Source organism: Scomber scombrus, chromosome 6 (assembly GCF_963691925.1).
Source record: "Scomber scombrus chromosome 6, fScoSco1.1, whole genome shotgun sequence".
Taxonomy (NCBI): Eukaryota; Metazoa; Chordata; class Actinopteri; order Scombriformes; family Scombridae; genus Scomber; species Scomber scombrus.
This window is the reverse complement of record NC_084975.1, coordinates 30,421,655-30,438,674: the sequence shown is the minus strand read 5'-3', so window position 1 is coordinate 30,438,674 and position 17,020 is coordinate 30,421,655. Positions and strand designations below refer to the sequence as shown.

Sequence of the window (17,020 nt, the reverse complement as noted above, 5' to 3'; positions counted from 1 at the left end):
GATTAGAAATGACAATTAATGTTTCATACGATAGTGCTCAGTGACGTATTTTAGGACACAAATACATGTTTTACCTTACCATTTATATTGAATTGATTGATTAGAGGACATTTAAGAAAGAAGGCAAAAAGAAAGAGAAGGAAAGGATCTCCTGACAAAGAGCCAGACCAATGACAGAAGTCATTGTGTAATTGCCAGTAGTATAGCATAGGGTTCCAAAATATGTGACTGTTGAAAATATGCCTTGTTTGGTTAATTGATTAGTTTATCCTGAAGGGTTTAGTCAGGGCGACCTGACTCTCATCCAAAATACCTCTTCAGGTCAGATCTGAAGTGCATTACAGAACGACTAAGCTGCCCTTGACTTAACTCTGCATAGACAATGGCCTGCATGACTGAGAATCCTCACATATTGATTTCTAGTGACAGGTTGATTAGTTGCAACTAGATCCGCAATGATTATTCCTTTTTTTTAAAGGAGAAATGCCAAATATTGCAGTTGGTTGCAGCCGGTTGCAGATTTGAAGCTTGTGAAAAAGCCCACATGGGCTCTAAGAAATTATGACAGGCATTCTCATTGTTTACTGACATTTTTAAGATAAGATAAGAGGTACTTTATCAATCCCTTAGAGGGGAAATTAAATGTCACCTTCACACAAAGACAGCCAACAAAGGATTTTATAGACCTTCCACAAGTTAGGTCTTATTTTTCATATGTGATGTGATGGTTGGTTGATGCTAAACACATTTCATCAAATCATTTAACAAACTATGCAAACTACACCAAAACTATGGTGAGTTTTGAGGTGCTTGAAAATCTTGTTATGTCTGAATTTTTTTTTGGTTTGAAACTTTTGAAAAGGTGACGATATCATCTTTTAACTGTGAAACATCTACCCTGACAACCATTTGATCCATGGCTCTTTGTCAGGTTAAAAACTCTTTGTGCTGATGTAAATCGAGTATGGATAGATTTGGTTGTGCTGGCTGTACTATATTTCTCACACATGCACAACCCTGACTTAGTCAAACCATATACAGTCCAAACAAGTCTGTCCTCTTTCTCTATGTACGGGTTTTGTGACATGCTCAGCATTCCGTGAGTGCAATGAGTGCAATTAATCTCATGTTCTGTCGCCCCTTATAGGCCTACTTCTGCTAATGCCTGTTTTGAAGGCCCTGACACCAGCCAGCATGTGCACTCCCTTGAAGACCCTCAACGACAGCCTCCACCACAGGCGACGGTACATGGTGAGAAAATTATGGCGTGTTTGCAAGCATGTCAATGTGAAAGTGGAGGCACGTGCAAAGTTGCCTCGTGGGTGGGAGGTCAGTGGCCCGAATGTCTGGACCAGCTGGGGAGGTTAGAACAGTGGAAGTCAAGTTTGCAGTACACCCCTGACCCTCAAAGACAAACAGCAAGGTTCAACCTAAGAGGAATATAATATGTTTTGATCTTTAAATCATTTGGGGTCATCTAGGGGTAATTATCAGAAGCTTTGTCCACTTACTACCTTGTAAATAAGGTAGTGACTTCCTGCTAGTCCCAGAATGACTTTCAATTGAGCAGTGCTGTCCCTCTATCCAACTATCCTGGATGCTGCTGAATCACTGTCATGAAGTGGTATTTAAAGAAAAAAAAAGGTCTAATTGGCCTTACTCAGGGGCGGCTCTAGGCTTGGGTCTTACTAATCCAAAATTGGATTAGTAAGACCCATACTAATCCAATTTTGGTATAACCTGAACAAAGTACATCACTACTGAAGGGCCCAGATGGGAACTTAACTATTAATAGAACATGACATATTTATGGCTGCTTTGTGCATTATTGAACTTATATGTAATTTTGGAAGAATTTGTTTAAATTTACTAGTTTTGATAGAACATGTCACAGCCAATTACTCAAACACATTTTTCTCGTTTTTTTTCCCCATTTGTGTTGCAGAAGCACAACTTCCCTATCAACTATACCATCAGGGTTCATCAGAAGGAAGTCTTTAAACTGTCAACCATCAACAGAATGGTAAAGATTTTTCAACGCTGTCTTTTGATTTATTGTCTCTGTCTTTGAGGGCATAGTGGGAGAGACTCCTCGCATGATGCGGTTCATATGTACTACTAGTCTCACGAGAATACTATCAGACAAAGGTCTGGCTGCGTGAGAACATATCCAACTACGATTGAACCTCAGTTTACTTACTCCCCTTCCAATCTGTCTCTTCCCTCCCTAAATGTACATGATTGAGTGCAACATGGTGGTGCACTGTAGTCTACATGCTCGTAAAATACTGAAATAAATGTGTCATCCTTTGCTCTTTAACATCGTTCTTCCTATCACAGATTCATATAATCTGATTACATCTCTCCTCTCCTCGACCCATCAGAGGTTACAGGTGGAGGGGTTGGAAGACTTGATTCTCCAAAGGTTGTGGTTCCGGGTTAACCAAGGAGTGTTAAAAAAGGTAAGGAACAGTATCTGTGTCAAGATGCAATTTGTCAAAAAAACTAGTGATAAACATTTTCATTTATAATTAGTCACAACAGGTTCAATGTTGCGTGTTCTTTTTTTTCTTTTTTTGTTGACCAAATCCTGAATACCTGTCCAGCATCTCTCCAAGTGGTCTATTTGTAATCAGTCATGTCCACTTAACTTCATTTTGAATTTGAGAGATAAAGAATTAGATAATTACATACTATGGGACATAAAACCATTCAACTGCCCAAATGGGTGAAAAAAATGGACCCTCTCTTTCTGTTTCTTTTAACAACAGCTGTAAAATGGTCATTTAAGTTGATTGAAGGTCATAAAATGCTAACAAACAAAGAACGACGTACAACCATTCACTGTGTGACACCAATCAAACGCTACTCAGATAGAAACAGGTTGCTTGATTTATAACCTTTTAAATTAGTCCTGTTTTCAAAGTAGTGTTGATCTGCTTGGGTTCTGCTGTTTAACTAAATACAAATTGAAATTACAGATCATCCGGGTTTTGCCAGAGAGACATCCTTCGCGACCGTACACCGCCGAGTTGGAAAGGCGCTTCAGGGATGCCGAGGGAGTCTTTGTCGGGTTGCATACCACCGAGGTAAGGCAAAATGTTCATGTCTCTGTACCACATCTGTATTCAGTACCTCCTCACATGAAGCAATTCAATAAGTAAGTTCCCTGAATTTCACTGAGAATGCAAGGGTCAGAGGATATTTGGCAGGAGAGGGATGTCACATTGATCCTATTAATCAATATAAGGAATGACTGACCTTATCATTAGAAAATGAAATGCCGCTTCTATTTATAATCCAACTAAAATTCAGCTGGAGTGAATTTAGTACTCAAAGTGATCATTCAGCGAGTAGTGTATGAGGGATTTTGTGCACGGTAATGAGTACTGCAACGGTTTGCCAAATGTAGTTTTGCTCTGATGGTGTCTCATCAGTGCTGATATTTGACCAACTAGTCTACTGTGTGGAAAAAACTCCAGCTCAGTTTGTTCAGTCTAAATATGAGTCCTGGATGTAAAACCATGTTTGACCAGTGTCAAAAACAGCAATTTAAAGAAAACTTTGTAAACCAATCTCTCGGGCATGTAGCCAGTGATGAGCCTTGGCGGCACTGGCGCACCAAGCCAAGTATGATCAAAGTACATTTTGTTACAAAAAATATAAAAATGTATGTAAGAAAGCAAATAAATATAAAATTGATGCATCGTTGACATGTTGTGTCTGTTTGTCTCCGGATTAAAACATAACCGTTGAAACAAGTTGTAGGAAGCGTCTTGAATTGAATTGGTTGTCATGGTTCAGCCTATGAAACGTTACAGCCACAACAATGGATAAACAAACTTCTTTAATGTGCTATTTTAAATAAGCAAAAGACATGGCACTGCCTTCATTGACAAAGTCCAGCAAGTCCACTTCTTCACGATCCACAAGAATTTTAGTCCGACCACTGGCTCCTTAGTGCCAGTGCTCTCACCTGGTCAGTCTGATGGTTGTTTACCTGCCGATTTATCTGCAATTGATATACCGCCTTCAGAGACACATTTGAAGATATTTCCCTGTAATACAGAGAAGGGAAAATCAAGGTGCTTCAAAGTGGTATGGACAGTTTTCTTGGTTGGAATACAGTGTAAACGAGAAGCGTGCACTCAGTAAAGTGCAGATCTCCACCGGGTATGTTCACTCAAGATGGCGGTAAACACAACAAAAACGGGTATTTATTTTTCTTGGATCGTGATTAACTTTAGTGGATCATAACATATCAGGTATGGAATTAATCTGCACATACTCCAGTTAAGATGAGACCAAACTTTTTCTATGGATGTCATTTTCTGAGTTATGAGAAAAGGCCAAAACCGGTCCTGCAACAGATTAGACAAGCTTTGCTTTTAGTCTAGCTGATGGCTGGGAATGCCTTTTGCTATGCTGTGAGACACATTGTTGTATGACAAGAAATCTTGTCAACCCTCATTTGAATTCTCAACACAAGCTGATCTAAAGTCACCAAAATTTTGCACTGATTGATCTAATGTGTCAATAAGGGAAGATTGGTTGTCCGTAGTGGAAACAAGATTCTAAACTGAAGCAGTTGTTAATCACCTGAGGCTGGTTGAAAGAAGTGAATAATCAGCAGCCAATGGCGTCATAAAACACATCAGTCAAAGGCGTGTTTCAAAAAACTGTGAATCCCTGCAACCACGAGAGGTCCTTGACCATACAGTCATAAATGTGTGCAAAAAAATGCCCAAATAATATATATGGGTCCAATAGTATGTGAGATTAGCTGCAGACAGATGCATACATGGACACAACCAAACGCACAATCCCCTCCAGGCTCATGCCTGGCGAAGATATTAAGGACACACTTTTCTGTAAAATTTACAGACGGTGGTCCATTTCCAAGACAGAGGTTTGTGGACTGGAAGCACCTTTGTCAGGCAGTTTCAAAGCTGCAGAGCCAACCAAACGACAGGCTGGGGAAATGTGTTAAATCAAATGTACTCTACTGTTCATTTATTTAGATGAATAAGGACCATCTCAAAAACATTTTGGATATTGTTCTGTTTGTGCCAAGTAGATTCCCCCTACATTGACACAGGGAAAATGCAGATGCTCTCAATAAAGGAAACTTTATAGAACTGTTCAATATGTTTCAGGATCCAAAATCATCTAGAGCAGCTGCCCAGAAATGGAACTTTGATGAGCCCAGATGTTTAAAATGAGCTGCTGGAGTCAGCAGCCTCTTTGCTGTTGCACAAGATCAAAGCAGAAGTCCGTGAAACACCAGGCACCTATTATTTCCTCATGGCAGACTAATATATATAAGATGAGTCAAAGTGTGAATGCGTAGCTGTTTGTGTGAGGTATGTTCACGCAGGCACAGACAGGTGAACTGAGCAGAAGTTTCAGAGAGGGTATTACTGGTGATTGAACCACTGGGTGTTGGCTTCAGTTTCAGACTGAGATTTTACTGCACAGGGTTCAAACCAACATTGTCAGTTTCTGTGTATCAGCCTAATTTAAGGACTAAAAGAGAGCTTTGTTTGATTTAGAAACAATGAGGTTAATAGAATAGCTGATACAGAAAAATTAAATCACAACCTGGGACATCACAGCTGGGACCAGATGGGGAAGTCTCCCAGCAAGGCTTGCAGGACATGTGATCACAACTAGTTTGGGAAAGGCAACAGGTGTGAGATATGATGATGACCTAAGACACATCTGGAATGATATTCTTGACAGACCACTGACAGAGACGGACAATAACAGAAGGAGTCTCTGTGGACCCTGTGTGAACGCTATTACTTATCAGTTTAGGATGCCGAACAATATTCATTGAGCAACTATGTTGGAGAATCGCCAATGGGCTGGAATTTTCATCCCTCATGGAAGTATTGGACATAAGTGCTCATGACATTTTTCCAAACCTCAACAAACTACTTTGAATCATCATCACACTTCCTATGACTTCTTGTAGTGTTGAGAGACTGTTGTCCATTTTAGGTGTAATTAAAACGGACCTCAGAACATCCATGAGTAGTAGTTGTCTCAACAACCTGTCCTTTGAAAAGGAACTCTGTGACTCTTTGGACTATACTGAGATCATCTCTGTATTCAACACTGAGCCCGGGTCTTTGCACTTGAAAACGACAATGGTAGGCCCGTTGTTTTACTTATTTTTAACTAACATATTTCCCCATGAAGGGGTTTCAGGCCTACTGTCAATATGCTGCAATATTTATTTTAAATCATTTTTTCGCACAAGGCTAAATTTCAACCAGTTTTCATTGTATGTGGTTGCTTTCATAGAAGTTAGTGAGTGTGTTTTCAGTCTTTATTTTCCCTTTTACAGCTGATTTATGTAAAGACCTGCTTGTACATTTGCTGTTATTTGTGAGCTGACCATGGTACTGAAGCAACAATGGCTTTAATGAATGCATGAGGGATATGTTACATGTGCGATGTCTGTCTAATGCATGCTATATCGTGCAGTGATGACACCTACTCTGCTTGTGTGGGTTTGTTGAGTTGCCACGATAAATAAAATGATGACAATTAATGTGCTGTAGAGCTGATGACCTGCTGGTGCATATATATATATATTAGCCTGAATAGGATATAATAGAGAATTTTTTGTCTATACTGTTGCGTAGAGCCTTTATAGACTGACCAATGTTGGTTGAGGATGTTGTACAAGGCAGGCCCAATGGCCTTGTGTTGACGCAGACAGTGTGTCTGAAGTCAGTAGACAATAAGTCTGCACTGAGCACAGTCCGATCATATGCCTTTGATCCACATCTGGTTTCATCTTCATGGTAGTAATTAGCTCAGTAATTAGGTTAAATGCACATCCCTGGGTCAATTCACAAAGTATTTTATCTCATCAATAGGAGTGATAACATTAGTGACTTTAAATGGGTAGTTTCCTTTCTAGTCCAATTACTTCTCAACCTTTTGTAACTTTAGGCTCACTTCTTATTGTTAAAAAATTTCCCAAATATGAAATGAGAAAAAAACATAAAATGACAAAAAGGAGAAAAACTAAACTTGGCTGCAAATATGTTATTCCAGTGTCAGTTGTAATAACCAAAATAAATATTCCGCTTACCCGCAGTGAGACACTTTGGGTTGATTCTGGGAAATAAAGAAATCAAGTCATGGTGGGATGGGTGAGAGGCTGACATGCAAAGTAGCATTCAAAGTTGCTTTCAGTATGTTCCCTGCCTTTGATTTTGGGACCTTTCACAACATAAAACCCTGACTCGCATACATAGGGGATGGTCATGGTGTGATGCAATGGATAGAGCCATGTCTTGAGGCAGGATCCTCAGGGAACGGGTACAAAATGCAGAAGTTTCCATGTCATGAGTTGTCTGGGAAGTAGTCTGCAAACTGAGTCAAATGCTGTGAAATGGAGTGAAAATGTCAAATTTTCCTTCCGCCATTCCTCTTTTCTAAACAATACTTTTTTTTTTCTTGCAGCCCTCAGTTTTGTCTGAAACCAATAACACTGTGTTGTTTCTGCCTTGCTTCGATATATTGAACTGATTTAACTGGTCAAATAAATCTGATGAATCGGCCAGTTTCTCACCAAAGTTACCGAGAGGGGAGTGCTGCTCTTCCCCGAAATGTGTGCACTTCTTTTCTCAGTTCAGAAAGGTGTTTAAACACACGTCCTCTTTAAAGCCACCTTACGTCACTGTGGTACAAGAGCTATGCAAATGATCTGCATCAAGTCTTTCATACTTTGAGTATATTTTTCTTAATATAGTTGACAGTTTTCATACAGTTCTGGTTACATCTGCTTTGTTGCTAGACTTTCCCTATTTAAAAAAACAGTGCATCCACTTGGCGCCTGTTTTTGCAGGTGATCTCTCAGACTTGTTGAATATCAAATACATTACAAGAACATTGGCACTGGACAAAAACAACTCATCTGCTTTGGCCTCCTCCCCAATCTTCAGCTTCTTCTGTTGAGTTTTATGTTGTTTGGCATCCATAAATGTTGCATTATTGCCATCTGCTGGATTGTCCCTTGTGCTATCTATTCTAGCACTGGCCTGGCATGTTTGAAAATGCACAAGACAGGAATGAAGGGATTTTGCAAATAGCTCGAGTTCATTCTTCCATCCTTTGATATGGGGCTTAACCTTTGAATAGTGACATCTATAAATAAAGTGTTTACCCGGCAATCCAAGCTTTTCTTCTTTATATGCACTTCAGCTTTAATCAACATCACATTTAAAGGATGCAGTAACATATCTTTAGAATGAAGTCAGTTCTAAAATGAAAGCTGTTCATGCACAGGTTTACAATGAAAAAAATATGTTCTCTACCGTATCGTGACTATCTCTCCGCTCCGTTACGTATTCCATATGTACAGGGAATGATCCCCCCTGCTGTCAAGGTACGTGGATATTTCTTTAAGGCCCACCAGCTTGCCCGGTCACGTCTTATGGTTTACCTATAAAGAACTTGCGCTAGTATGTTATCACTGAGTCTGATTGAACCATGTGTCTGAGCGGCCTGAAAGGTGGAGAGATCATCTCTTCACTCTTCACTCTTCTAGAGTCTCAATATTCCTCTCACAGAATCCACATGTTGTGGTTCCAATTATTCATGAAAGAAGTGGTTGTATAGATTGCCTCTTAGGTAGTATAGTGTTGATTCAATATATCTAATAAACATATTAGTGAACTGCTTGCTACTTCAACTGATACCTTCAGTACAGAGTGGCCTCGTTTCTATGTCTAATGTTAGAATGCACCAAAAGCTGTTGAATCATGTTTTAGGGGGACTGGAATGATCATCGCTCATTCTATTCTCTAACTGAGCAGTGACGATTAAATACATCACAAAACTCTCCATAATTTAAAAAATGATCAAACTCATCCATCAAATGGGTTACAGGCCATTTTCTTCCTAAAAACAATGATTAGTTAATACCACAGGGGTGTATTATGTAGTGTTACATTTCGCTAATATATTAAAAGGAGAACATGCTGATCGATATCAAAAAAATTGCATCAGACATACTTAACCGAAAGCATTCATTTAAATTTTAGAACACCATACATAAGAAATGTATGGCATTCAGCCCACACCCCCAACACTCTTCACCATGCCAGCTCTACTAATGTAATGACATATTTTCTTCCAGGTAAAAATGAAATGTACATTATTTATTAGTTGTTGTTTTATCTGAAACTAATCGTGAAAGATAAGGATTTATTAATGTTTTTTCTAACATTTTATTTCTCTGTGTTTTCTTTATTCCTGGTGGCGGTGGTACCTAAGTATCTGACTTCCTCCTTAACTTTTATGTTACACATTGAGTGTGACAACAATGTGTGAAAGTGGCTAAAAACAAATAATATAGCGGTATTGTTAAGGTCAGTCGACTCATAACTGTTAAAAAAATATATATAGTTAAACACGGTGGTCGGACATGTCAGATGTAATGTTAGCCTAGCTAACACAAGGGAACGCTAGCTAGCTAACAGTGGTAAAACACGATAACTGGTCATTGAAATGATGCATTTTGATTTGATGGTTTTTTTTGCGTGTGAATTCTTGAGCACATTTACACATAATACCTAGCTTTGTAAATGACAAAAAGAAAGACTCCAACTATATGGCAGGACCTCTGCCTCCCACTGGTGGGCCTTCTAGCAGCCCACAGTTCAGCGATGAAGGCTGAAATAGAGAATTGGAATCCTGTTAAGATAATACAAAGTCGACTTTGTTTTAGTTACAATGCCCTCAGTAATGTCGAACAAGGGGTTGGTCTCATGCTGGTGGGTGCACAAATATTGTTGCCAGGTGATTATGCAAACTGAAAACAGAAAGCAAATTGAACCTAAAGATCAACAACTACATACACAACGTTTTGTAAGCTTTGTGGAGACCCTGGATATAGGCTGATGTAAGGCATCGACCCTCAGACAGACCATAGACTGCATGGGGGCTGCAGGAGTCGAAGTTCAGCCTGGACACTTGACAACATTATGTAAAAGCATCTGTTGGATTTTTTTTTTTTTTTTTTTTTTTTTTCAAGTTTGATGGGCAACCAATCTTGCATTTTCCACAGCACAGAGAGGCTTTGTGCTTTTTTCATCAAGTCATATGTCATATTGACCTAGCAATAAATATCCAGTGCTGGAATACTCACTTTGAATCTTCTTTGATGTTAGATGTTTCATAAAAACTATTTGCGAGCTCTACTTATACGCAGATCAAAAATAGTAGCGGTGTCACATTTCACAAAATCTGTGAAATCTGTGTAAATCTGTGAGTTTTGATTACTGAAATGTGTCAGCATGTCCAGGAGAAGAAATAAACACATGTTGCAGAGTTTATATGTTGCAGATTAGGTGTAATAAGTTTCTCCTCAGGTATTGACATTTTCAGACGCAAAGTACAATCAGCTTACCGGGTTGTGTCTATGGTTTGTGTGTGTGTGTGTGTGTATGTCCAGGTGTGTGACGACGATCTTCCAGAGACAATCGCAGAAATTTGGGATCATTTAACAGAAGAGCCTAACAGAGTGCCGGAGTCCCGCTGGCGATTTGTTACTCCAAAATCTCTCCTGGACAACTTCTGCCACACCATGCTCTGCCTCTTCAGTGACTGCTTTGACAGCACAGAAGCACACCAGGACTGTAAGTATAACATAAGACATGTGTAAAAGCAAATACAATCAACAAAAAAGCAATTCACTATATGATTCACAGGTTTATAACATTAAGATAGTAGCTGTTAGGTAGTCTAAACTCTCCACACCGGACATTCCAATACTTAGGAGTCCTGATGTTTAAGGGTCCATTAACATTTGTTTCTCATCTACATTTTTGGAACAGCCATGCCAAGATACTCAGGCCATGATATGTCTCATATGGGTTTAAAGATTTTGTGAAGCAAGCGGTTGTGCATTTTTTCACGTCAAATGGACATTCATCAATCAGGAACCAAGTCAAGTTTGAGATTAGCTGAGGCATAAGCAAAATTTAGTTGACAGGAGTCTAGAGACAGTTATATACCCATCATTTTTTTGGTAATCATTTATATCATGTCATGCATCTATTGTCAAAGCACAGCAAAGCCTTTGATGCCGTGGGTCGTGCCGAAGCCTTTGCCACGCCATTTGGACACATTTTTGTGGTACCATATTTCCAGAAAACGATACTGATCTGCATAGAGAAAAAAAAAAAAAACCCTCACATATACTTATTATTGAATTCCTACTTGTCAAAATTGTTGCCAAACTCACAAACAGACACAAGCATACACACAACTTTTTCATCATAGCACCAGCGATAGAAAATACCGAAATGGCACTTTTATTGCTTGTTCCACGAAACCGTCGTAAAACTGTTGTAATTCATCAAAATAATGGGGATGGGGCAAACTGAAAATGAATGAAGTAAATAAAAAGCAGTTAATACAACGTTAAAAACCACTATTTAACTTTAGTAGAAGTGTGGTACACTGATGCCCAATTGGGAGAGACATTTAACAGGCGATTTAACTTTAACAATCCTTATTTTCAGTTGAGTGTGACCTTTGACATTTGTGACTTCTTCCGAACAGTGTGCATCACTACTTGTTGAGCAGGATTAAAACATCTGTCTTTCATTTTGCGTGCGTGTGCACTTGAAAGCAGGTGTGGAAGTGATATAGCTTCAGTTCACAAGAAGTATGCACTAGGTCTGATATGGCCTTGTTGGCCCTTGTATCTGCTTTCAACAAAAGCTGGGCAAATTGAAAAAAAGAGCAAATTTATGATCTTTTTAATATTGTACAGTCTCCAAAAAAAAAAAAAACCCAACCCTTGACCAAAGTTAGGTTTTTATTTACATTTAAAAATCCTATCAGCATTGGACTGTGGTGATGTATTTTACATGCATGCATCTTCATTTCTTTAAAAAAAAAAAACTGGATGTAGTCTATCATGCTTCCTTGTGGTATCATTGTAAATCATTTGATGTCATTTCACAGGGAATCTGACCCGGTTGCAGACATTTAGTATAACTATATAGAAATAATCTTCCTGCTGATGGTCTTTGCTTCTGTATGTCATATAGAGGCATCAGAGGCATCATGAAAAATATTAGTATATGGATTGCTGAGGCAGGCGTGTCTAACTTGTTTTTTGAAGAGACCTTCCTCCACTCTGGACGAGGGGGCCCTCCAAACCTCCTGAACATTACTTTAACGTGAAGGACACTGAATGTAATGTGAGTGAGAGGGAAACCAGAACATTGAGGTAGTGTAACACTGTTATGAGCCTCATGTGGGCTTTAATCTAGACCAGCAGACCACCACAAGAAAGATTCTCCCATTCAGAATATAAAGCAGTTTCTGTCTTTATGTTGTATGTTATATGATTAAACTCCAAATATCAAATGAAAACACAAGCTGTGGCTCATCAGTGCAGCAGCCAAAACTTCCAGTAGCAGATATCACTGTCCTTCTACTCAGGCTGAGTGAGTGGACTAAAGCTGTTGAGTTATTTGTTGTTTGGTTGGTAATTTAAGAGTGGTTCACCCTTTACACATACTGCAAACATGTTTATTCTTGGAAAATGAATACCTCTCAGCAGATCTGCACGTCGCACATATGATATGCGCAAGAAGACAGGTGTGAAAAAGGTGGCAACATGTGCCGATGTCGGCCTGCATCAAATTGCATTTCTTAACCAAAATTAAATCATACAGGAAATTGTCATGTGGCGTGCAACACTGTGAAAGGCACTGTGAAAGTCACCGCTGACCCCATAATTACATTACATCAGCTAAGTACCAAATAAAGTTAACTCGCTCTCTTTTAAGAATACTCCAGTGGTCCACTACATAAATGTCATTTACATGTCAGTAAAATTAAAGATAATTATTCATCCCCAATGCAATTTCCAGTCCAGTAAAAACAGGCATTGTCCCACTCTGGTTAGGGTTGGAATACACGAGGGACTACAACACTTGCTGCAGTGCTCATGTTTCTCTGCTTATTTTGTACCAGATTTAAAAAGTATATCAAGTAGCAAGCAAATTAATAGTCAAGAGGAATGCAGGAAATGTGAGGTTGGACATCATGTAGAGGCAAAGGGGACATATCATGCTTTCTGTGATTTTCTGTGCTAAGTTTGCTCCACAGGTCGGTCGCGCTTTCCAACTTGCGTATTTTGGATCGTATTCAGGCTCCAACATTTACAGATGTGTTTGAGAAGTTTGAGTAAATAACAAGAAAAAAGAAGCGAAATCCTACGTCTACTGTTTGTTTACGTAGTAGTTTGTTTATATTTGCAGAGGGGCAACTAGCAGAAGCTAACTAATCGGAACAGAGTGGGCTCAACGGGAGGAGGAGCTTAAAGAGACAGGAGCTTAATTGAGGAGCTACATAAAGGACCAGTATAGGATATTTACAGGAGGTTTTTTTGAACTGTAAATCATGCAAAGATATTCCAGTTGAGCCCCGGGATATAAATAGACTAAGAAATGTGCATGATACGTCCCCTTTAAAAGTAAAATCTATTACATCTCTAAGTAGAACTGCACACCCCAACCTGACAAGGGTGTATCCTGCTCGTGTATCCGACTATAGAAGAAGCTTAAATAAACTTTTTAAGAGCAATAAACAGAATGAAACTCAAAGAAAGAGTTTTTCTATGGAATTTTTCATCAAAGGCTTTTACACTACACTTTAGTGTTACTTCTCAGCAGTGCCTGTGAGGCAAAAGTCCTAAAATTGCACTAAGCCCTGTATATCTTAAATGAAAATAAAAAACACCTTTATGAAAAACTGAACAGTGTTGCAATCAGCAATGTTTGCTGGAAGTAAACCAGAACGTTTCACAAATGCAGATAAGTGCTGTAATTACTCTGTCATCAATCATTATTAGGTATGACAGAATATAGTGTGTGCTGAATGACCCTCGCATCTGGAGCTCACAATGTCATGGCATTCCTCAAGGAAACAGTGCCGCGTTGTTACGTGTCTCATATGGATGTTAAAGTGATATTCTTGTCAAAATCCGTCATCATCTTCGTCCTTCGTGGTAAGCCTCGGTATTTTTCATCGACAGAGGCATTTGCGATGGTTCACTTCCTGCTCTTTCATTCGGTCACTGGCTTTTCTCGAGTCTGGTGTTATTTTGGAGGAAGTAATTGTTTTACTGATGTGCCACAGAGCCAAAGGGGAAATTTATAAGAACAAAGAAAAAGCAGAGGAAAGTCCATCAGGCCTCGAAAGTGACAGATTAACTAGCTTGGTTGCGGGTTTGAGACATGTGTGGGAGTTTATTTTGCCGCTCGGTGGTGTGGAGAGGGCCGGTACCACATAAAACAGTTACATCTGTTAACAGCCTCATACAAACCCAACAAACAATTTCTAAATACACAGGATCTTGAACTATCGAGTCTCCAGTGTGCAGACTTTGTAACGATAGTGTCGGATTCATTAGATTATCATGCGAACATGTTTTGGCGCAGCTCTCAAATAGGCAGATATGGTTAGGAGAATGCAATTTGGAGGCAGATTTGGCCGAACTGCAGTGTGTAAACCCAGTGATAGTGGGCATATCATCCTCCTTAGAATAATATTTATTTTCAACACAAACATGGAGAATAACTTCGAGCAGATGGGATAAAAGGGGGGGAGGTGATAAATGGATGGAATTAACTTAAATGTCTAGAATACCATGTACTTTGAGTGGTCAAAAATTGCTCGCAGATAAAATAAAAGCTGCCCATGTGATAAAATAAATGCTTAGCTGTTTCAGGAAGTGTGCTGCGGTCTGGAAACTAGCCAGATATCATTAGTTGAACATGCTGCTTCAGTAGTCTAAGCCTCTTTGGTGCAGTCACAATATTGGATATCGAGTATACTTCAACAAGTACAGCTGCAATTACTTTGCATGTGAGTGACAATGAAAGGTGAAACCTCAGAGCAAAGCTGCGCTTAAATTAACTCCGGTCCCATGGGTCATTCTATATATCCATATGGAGAGAGAAGTGACCCACATGATGTGACAAAACATATGTGGTGAGATACACTGAATGGTTTTTATAGGAGTAATTCAATAATCTGCTCAGTCAGTGAGAAATGTTTAAATGTTTAATGGAATTCTTTCTCTTGTCTATTTTTCCAGACTGTGGTGTTTCTCATTGGAGGAAAGGCAGGAAGAAAGACTTACAGCCTGAAAGCTGAGAAGAAGCCAGCTCGGTGAAGTTGTCCCTGTTGAAACTGAATAGGGATTAGTATCGTAATCTTCCTTGAGCTACAGGGAGAGGGGTAAAAGGACAATCCACCCTGAAACAAGAGAATTCAGTCCTGAAATGTGAACATCAATAAGTCTTTTCCCAAATCTACCAAAGAGAGTCAAGATTGTCATGATGATACGATGAAGACATTAAACCCTGACGCAGCTCCATCGACAAAAGCAGAATGAAATTTTTAGTTACGGTAACAGTTTTTGTGGGGGATTTAATGAGCGTAGGTGGTTCTGCTAAAATTAAATACAGCTCAATCAGCAGGAAAAGCTCCGAGCTCCTCAGATTTTTCATTATCTGCCAGTTAAGATGCCTGAAGTGTTTGTCTCTCGATGGCATCTCAGCTTGATGCTTTGATATTTGGGTATCTAGTTTTGGAAGAGATTTGTTCATGTTCACATATAGCGACTAAATTGATGTACGATCAATATATTGGATAAATTCTTTTCTACGGTGGATTCTTTAAAAAAGGAGGGTGCGGCGCAAGCTGCTTATCCCTCTTCAGCAAAGGGTTAACTTCACCTGGAATGATTTGGAGTGTTGCTTTGCCAAATCTCTGCCCACAAAGCCTGCAATGTGCTCCTGTGGACCTGAGTGGTTCACCTCAGAGACCAACAAGAAGCAGTAAGAGAGACTACAAACTGGATTTTTATGAAGCGACGTCTGCGAGCTAGTTCAGGCAGCCCAGCTTGAGCTGCAGCTCCACCCATACTTCCTTCACTGTACCATATATCCAACACACCCTTATAATCATGGCGGCGTATTTAAGCTGTCAGTGCTCTGCTCAGACTTTTGCTGCATGCCTGCTGCTACATTGCTCACGTGCTTGCTTTCTGCCATCGCGACTGCTGTTCATATAGCATTTGAAAAGCTCCACCTCCACTCCAGCATCTGCCTGTTGCCTCCGAGTCTATCTTCCCCTTATCGTCACTCCCCACTCACTGCTGTGTGAGATCAATGTTTCCTTCTGGGGGAGAGACGGGGTCAGAGCCTAGACGCCAAACATTAATGCTGTACATATTCTACATTTAAATAATAATCTACTCCATGTGAGCTGGCTGACTGAAATTATATTGAGAAACTTCAGTATCCAGCTGACTTTGTACCATAGCCAGACTTCTATGAACACCTCTTTCAAACATAAGTGAGCTAGAGCAATGTACATTAACTGAACTTCAAACCTTAAAGGCAAACTGATAACTACTGTTTTTCTCTTCCCTCTTCAGTTGTTGACTATGCATTTCTTATTTTACAAGTTTTTTTTCCCCATGTATTTCTTTCTATATGTTTTATCCTGCACAAAGTGTGAGTTGAACCCAGACAAACAGCGATATGTACAATCATCTCCCTCCGTCCAAGCTTTGCATTTTTTATATTTGCTGTTGATCTGTTATGAGGTTTTTAAAAAAATTTTTTTTTATTGTTGTTGTTTTTTTTTCACCTGGCAACTATTGATGACTCAGTCAGCTGTGCAAATCTAAGTGACATTACAAATATGAAGTAATATCACAGTCAGAATCTGTTAACTTTACTATCGAGGCCCCAAATCCAGACACATTCTCAAACATCATAGTTGAATAGATAAATAATGTGTAATAATGCTGTGATATTTAGCCAGTGGGGAATACATTTTGCTAGAAATGTGCGAAGTTATATATCATCAGCTACAAATCTCAGCAGCTAAGATGAAATCTGAAACTCAATGCAATTAATCTTTAAATGCCACGGAAAACATCACAGCTACACTCAGTGCT

At 39.3% G+C, this 17,020-nt stretch overlaps 1 protein-coding gene across 1 annotated transcript in view; it reads left to right on the top strand.

The window, feature by feature from the left end:
* Nucleotides 1-15,284, top strand: part of il34 (interleukin 34) — a 32,859-nt gene extending 17,575 nt beyond the window's left edge. The window contains exons 3-8 of the mRNA XM_062421124.1: nucleotides 1,148-1,251; nucleotides 1,946-2,023; nucleotides 2,385-2,462; nucleotides 2,982-3,089; nucleotides 10,478-10,661; nucleotides 15,146-15,284. Of these exons, the coding sequence (XP_062277108.1) occupies nucleotides 1,148-1,251; nucleotides 1,946-2,023; nucleotides 2,385-2,462; nucleotides 2,982-3,089; nucleotides 10,478-10,661; nucleotides 15,146-15,204 (611 nt within the window). The 3' untranslated portion in view covers nucleotides 15,205-15,284. The remainder of the gene's footprint in view (nucleotides 1-1,147; nucleotides 1,252-1,945; nucleotides 2,024-2,384; nucleotides 2,463-2,981; nucleotides 3,090-10,477; nucleotides 10,662-15,145) is intronic.
* The last annotated feature ends 1,736 nt before the right edge of the window (nucleotides 15,285-17,020 follow it).